The 6,740-nt window shown below is 41.1% G+C and overlaps 1 protein-coding gene across 1 annotated transcript; it reads right to left on the bottom strand.

Annotated features, from left to right (window-relative positions):
- Positions 1 to 1,566: 1,566 nt before the first annotated feature.
- On the bottom strand, positions 1,567 to 6,320 carry LOC106818951 (glutaredoxin-1-like). The gene is made up of 2 exons (XM_014823616.1): positions 5,947 to 6,320; positions 1,567 to 2,724 (listed from the first exon to the last, which is right to left on the bottom strand). Exons 1-2 carry the CDS (start codon positions 6,157 to 6,159, stop codon positions 2,608 to 2,610), a joined length of 330 nt encoding a protein of 109 aa, XP_014679102.1. The 5' UTR covers positions 6,160 to 6,320; the 3' UTR covers positions 1,567 to 2,607.
- Positions 6,321 to 6,740: the final 420 nt, after the last annotated feature.

Below are 6,740 nucleotides of genomic sequence, written 5' to 3'. Positions count from 1 at the left end.
ACAGTGGAGTATACCTATAAGCGAAGTATACACACACGCTCACGCACACGCGCACGCACACACCCGCACGCACGCACGCACGCACGCACGCACGCCACGCACGCACGCACGCACCACACACACACACACACACACCACACACAGACAGACACACAAATATATAAGTACAAAGGGAACTGCCTACAAATATACAATCACAGCTGTACATGTACAGTTGCTGCCTACATATGCTTTAATTGTTTTTTTTACGGTAAGGATGTCATACAGGCCTGCACGTTTTTTAATGGCCACAATAACTGAATATCTATAAAATGCGATAGTCAACTGAGAAAGCCGAGGACCGCCGGCGTCTGCTGCGGGAGTTCAAGAGAAATGACCTCGGGGAAAACATTTTCTCAAAGTTTACGAGACACAAAAAATCATTAATTGTGTTACTGCCTTGACAGGCGAACCGCCGCGAGCATACGCTTAGAGGCACGGGCAGATCGCGTACCGCAAATACTTTCCAATGTTCGCAACTCGAATTTGGCGAAAATAGAACATCTTCTAATCTGCCCAACGAGTGGCTATCGATCGCGCCTTGTCGCGCAATGTTTGCGTTTACACTGCCGATTGTCGGTTGTATAGTGGGAAGTTGGTACAAACTCGCCAACATAAAGTCGGTAGTGTAAACCCAGCTTTTAAGGCAGGTAACCGTGTTAATCATCAGTAACAACGCGTGACGATATTATGTGAAATTTCAGGTCTAGAATAATTGTCGAAAATATCGCTGCGTCTGCTCACTGCCATCAACATAATATTTAGGAGTTAATCTGTTAATTTACATTAGGGTAATATAACACATAATATAATAACATTAATATATATAATATATATGATACTATAACATTAACTCCCGTTTGCAGAATGTTTATTTGTAGTCTTATATTTTCAAACTTCACATTTACTAAATGTCACAGACAACTTAAGCTGGGTTTACACTATCGATTTTTGTTCAGCAAATCGTGCCGATTTCAAGCGACCCAACTTTGCCCCCGACTTGACCCAAATAGAAGTTGGTGTTGAGCTGTTGTTTTACACTATCGATTTTTGCTCAGCAAATCGCTACGATTAATTTCTCCGTCTTGCCCGTCCCAGGGTGACCCCCACTGATCTCTATAAATTAACTTTTATAGTTATTTATTAAAGATCAGATGGGTGACCCCGGTATGTAGATTGCCAGCCACTGCAGTACTGAAACACTGCAGTTTGGAAGTTGGAGAATGGAGGGAAGAGGAAGTATGTGCGTTATAGTAAGTAGCTAGAGGAAGTAGGTATCACGTGAAAGTTTTTAAGCCAATTAGATTTATCCAAACTCGCCGGATTTCACGAATCCGAGTCGAGCAAAATAGAACACGTTCTATTTCGCCAACTCGTCGACTTGTCTCCGACTCCGACACCAACACAATCGAATTTCAGCCCATTGTGTTGGACGGTGATTGTGTTGCACTTGAAATCGGTACGATTTGCTGACAAAAATCGATAGTGTAAACCCAGCATTATGAAAGCTAATAAAACCACATTTTGTACCACAAACATTTACCATTTATTTCTCTTAAAGGCTTGTTGGTGGTATGGACATTGTACTAGGTAGAACATGTGACTTTGATTTTGTTGCACAGTATGGGAAAGTGGTTATGTTTACGATTACATACAGCAGTGAATAAAAACACGTTTCATTTCTCTATTCATATACTCGTGATATTATTAATCCCATGTATCACAGTCATCATACCATTTATGCATTTTCAGGAGAACAAAAATTAACCAATGCAGACTAACAAGCAATTTCTTACATTTTATGGCACATTTTATGAGGAGAGATTCGGGCGACTCAGTACCCATGTGATATACATTCTATCAGGAGTAAAAACATGTGCTACTGTCTCTACTTATGTACTCCTGATATTTTTAACAGTAATTATTAGTCTCCATAAATATTCAGGTAAAAAATTACCCAGTTCAGACTAAGTACATAATTACAGTCATCAGTAACCAGTGCATAAGTACTATCATAAACCACACCTACTCTATCATATTAAACGACATAGGTACGTACTAGCTATTGTCAATAAAGCTAGTATCAAAAAAACATTAGTATAAAACCAACTAAAAGAGCAAACATGCATAGCAATATATCTAACATGATATATCTAGATATCTAACATGATAAAATAATATCACATATTTAAGCAGCTCAAGAATAAAACTCAATCGAGAAAAATACCATAAATAGCATTGTGCATCTTTAAGCATAATAGCATTGTGCATCTTTAAGCATAATAGCATTGTGCATCTTTAAGCATAATAGCATTGTGCATTGTGCATAGAGTCAACCTTTAAAAACCAGCACATATTTATTAGGTATATATCAACAGGAGTCTATAAATATAGACTCTGATATAGACTCTCAATATAGATAAACCCCTGATATCAATGTAAATGCATGATAAAACGATAAACTCAAACTATCTCCATGTCCCTGTCAATTTTAATACTCTTTTGCTATATATTTTTTTTTTGGGGGGGGGGAGGTCACTAAGTTGTGATGTTCCATTTGTCCATTTTTCAGTTAGCTATAGCACCCGCAGCTTGCAGAATTTCCCTCAGCTGGCCAGAGTCTTCCAATGCAGTCGTCTCTTGGCCTCCTCCGATGCACTTGCCACCAATAAAAACTCTTGGGACCTGCGTGAATAATAAAGAAATCTTGTTGAAAATGATTCAGAAATAGAGAAACAGTAGTTAAACAAAAGGAAGTAATAAAAGGTCATTTTGGGTGTGTCTGTCACTGTGCGTGCGTGAGAGTTAAATTTTAATAACAAAGGCAACAGACACGAATTTAATTGCAATTAGACTTTATAAAACGCAGCTACAGTTAGAGGTATCAACCCCCACGGGTTATTCCACCAATGTCTTTGGTGTTTTCCTTGAGCCTTCCTCCAGTATATTATTCTCACATGATATTATCTGGTCTACCTAATGCACTTACATTCCTGGTTGACCTATTATGACTTACGTGTGCCTAAGGCTATACGTTAAGGCTATACGTTAAGGCTATACGCTTTAGTGTGACAGGGCTATTATCGCATACGCCAGTGGTTACCATACTGGGAAGTATCAACCCTATGTGGGGTATGGGATTAGGTCATAATAGAAATATTGTTTGTTTGCCCTCACCCGACCGACTCGCCAAAAATGGGCCGACTCAAAAAAAAGTTATTGATCATTTTCCATTCTTTTTTAACAAATTGTATCATTGTACATTATATAAATCTGTAGGCAACATATTATATGTAGCAAGCAAAACAAACATTCAACATAAAAGGTATCTCCACACAAGCACACCCGAGCATGTAGACACCATGCTGAATTTGTAAAAAGACCCCCCTCCAAAAAAGCCTACCTACCTACCCAAACTTTTCAGCCTAGGTCGGGTGAGGGCAAACAAAGATTTTTTTAATTGTGGCCTTATCAATGGGGTGCTATGAGGTAAGGGGTAATGGCACATAAAGAGTAAGGTTATGGGCGATATGGAGGAGTTTATGGCGCCAAGGGGAAGGTACCACCAAAAGGCTGGTACCCCAAAGACCACTGGTATATGGCATTTAAATTTAATATAGTACCTGAAACTACACTAAAATGGAATCATTGGGTATGTGGTCGTATGGGATTCAAGCCAATTTTCCTGGAATAGTAACAGGAAACTATCAGCCATTTCTACTGGAAATTGCCAGTGGCATACATAACTGTAGCTCTACTGGTGTACCCCCTTAGTTTCATGCAGCAGGAACGAAGAGGCTACACAGGTAGAGCTAATGTAACTGTATAGATGTGGTTGAGCTTATGACCAACGCGTGTCCTGTACCATGGTCAGACCCCCCAAACGGATGGAAATGCTGATGATATATACATGTACAGGTCAATAAGCCCAAACAGACTCTTGTCACTGGACACACAGATAGAGTATCTTAGCCTTCACCTACGCAATGTACTCACACCCATGTCATCGCGAATATGACAGAATTGATCAAAATAAAAAATCAGGGTTGGCCTGTATGATAGAACTCCCACCCCCACTAAATGCAGACTGGTTTTTAACTGGTTCTTCAGCCTTTTACTGTATTGCCTTCCCTTTATACCTGACTACACAGATAGCTTAGCTGAACGAAGTCACGATAATGTTCAGTCCCAGGCAATCATTTGCGGTTGAACTGTTAACAATTACCATTCCGAATCGTTTGACTTCGCTCCATTAACCAAAGATATGTACACACTGCCACTTGCAACCTGGTATGTCCTGTAAAGTACTGGGTAGCCAGTATCCTTGCTATTTTCATGCACAAAAGAGGTGAAGAATAAATTTGACAGCACAGCGTGCCGTCGTGGGTATATGCTCTGAATGGTGAACATTGTATGCAATTAGGTGAATGGTCAGTGGGCACAATAGTTACGGGAGTGTGGTAGAATTCAGGAGACACCCCAATATTAGATGCAGAGTGCTTTCACTGCTTTGGTTGTTATACCTTGTGGTACTGGTACAATGCTTGGGACAGAGAGGTTGGTGGAGCTATCAACTGGGAATATAGCATGACAAAAAAAGCACATAAATAACAGATCTGTCATTCGTGTACTCATTATGACGACATATATAAATACTGCATTCAAGTCAATGCAAAATGCTGAACTTGTGCTGTCAGTACTAACTATTATAAACTAGAAAGGGCAGTTGTCGCCAACTACATGTATCCCCCGTGATCTAGTATGAATGAAATATGTCTGTAAGGACGTAGAAGGTAGGTAAAGTTAAATAAGTCACAAAGACAAAGGTTTGTTACACAACTCATCTGCCTGAGATGTGCAAGTATGTTAAAATTGGTTGCCTCAGGGGTTTTGGTACACGACACACCTTCTCCCCAAGATGTGCAAGTATACGAAGTTTGCTCGCGCTAGGTCCATTAGGGGCCGAGTTATAGAGCGGAAGGGAAATATAATCAAGGTCAAGGTAAAGGTCAAATAAAGGTCGTAGTGACCTGGTTTTGGAACGCTGCGCACCTTCTCCCCAAGATGTGTAAGTAGACTAGCTATGTTTGGTCACGCTAGGTCAATTAGAGGTCGAGTTATAGAGCGGAAGGGAAAGTGTCTGCGGCGGCAGCGGCCGCTGGACAGACATGAAACCATAATATCCACGCCGACTTCGTCGCGGGGGGTACAATAACATATATACATTGGGCAGGCACATAGACTAATGTACTACATGAGTCACATACAGATATACTGCTACTTGCATCAGCAAAAAAGGCCAGCTCTATGTGGGGTGCTCCAGGGTCGGTAACCCAGACAACCTCTCCATCCTCTCTCAAAATGGCAACACCAACAATGTTGTGTACGAAGAAGCGCTGCCACACGCTAGGCGCTGCTGGGTACGCCTACACCTACTCCCTAACCCTAACCATATTAGATAGTACCAGGGTACGTTTCGGTATACCGGACCGCACCCAGGGTACGTTCCGGCAGTACCCTGGAGGACATAGACCCTATGAGCGCCAGTAGGCCCCTACGGCCCTGAAAACCGATGATCGATCATGAAATTTGGACAGATCTCCAACACTCGTTACACTGTACTAGTAATAAGTAGAATTGACTATTGTATATACATTATTACATACGATCCTCGATCCGCACAAAGACACTAAATAAATGAGTACAACTACTGGTAGTATAGCTCTAGAACTATAGCCCTCTGCTCCGCCGCAGGCTCTCTGCTCTGCCCTCTGCTCTGCTCTGCTCTGCCCTCGCCCTCTGCTCTGCTCTGCCCTCGCCCTCTGCTCTGCGGCGAAGCGGAGGGCTATATAGTTCTAGAGCTACTACTAGTACTAGTAGTAGTAGTACTAAGTCTAAATATCTCACCGTTCGTGCGCCGGTTAGTTCCAGCATATAATCTTGGATTGCAGCTACGTCGTTTCTTTTCTCTATTTCTATAACCTCGTAATCATCCTGTGATAGCCGGTACTTATCCAGAATTGCTTTGGCCATCCGGCAGAAAGGGCAAAAGGTTTTGGAGAAAACAACTACCTTTTTCCCGTTAATTTTCGCGACAGCAAACTCTTTTCCATTCACCATCGAGTCTTTATAGTGTATAACGTGAATAGCCTGAATTTCTAGTAGACCAACAAAGGAAAACACCTGTTCAGACAAGTTTCACAGTTGGCAATGACTCGACAAAAAAGAACTTGTCGAGTCACAAGCACAAAAGGAGTAGGAAGTTCACCACCACGAGATGGTGACGTCAGAGGGATACACTACGATGACACTACGATCAGCTGCTACGATGACAGTGTAGAGGCAATAGCACCAGACTACATTATGTTAGAGTGTAAATCTTGGTTTTGTAGTTTTTTGTTTATTTTATCTAAAAGTTTCAGAGTTCACTGTATTAAAAAAGAAAGATTTTATCACCAATTTATGCATGTTTACAATAGCGTTGGCAACGCCAACGGCAGATGGCACCGCTATCGGTGTCGGACTGTCATGGCATGTTCCGTTTGAATTTATTCACATGTGCATTTTCTATTCTAACATTGCTGTTACTATTAACTAATCACACTATTCACAGCCACAACCTATTGTAGCACATTAAGCAGATTTCATCCTAAGGTTGAATAATCTGTGATTGAGAAGGTAAATCTATATTAGTATTATTG

Source organism: Priapulus caudatus, unplaced genomic scaffold, assembly GCF_000485595.1.
Source record: "Priapulus caudatus unplaced genomic scaffold, Priapulus_caudatus-5.0.1 Scaffold2686, whole genome shotgun sequence".
NCBI classification, from domain to species: Eukaryota; Metazoa; Priapulida; class Priapulimorpha; order Priapulimorphida; family Priapulidae; genus Priapulus; species Priapulus caudatus.
Note: the sequence above shows the minus strand (reverse complement) of the source record. Positions and strands in the feature narration are given on the sequence as shown.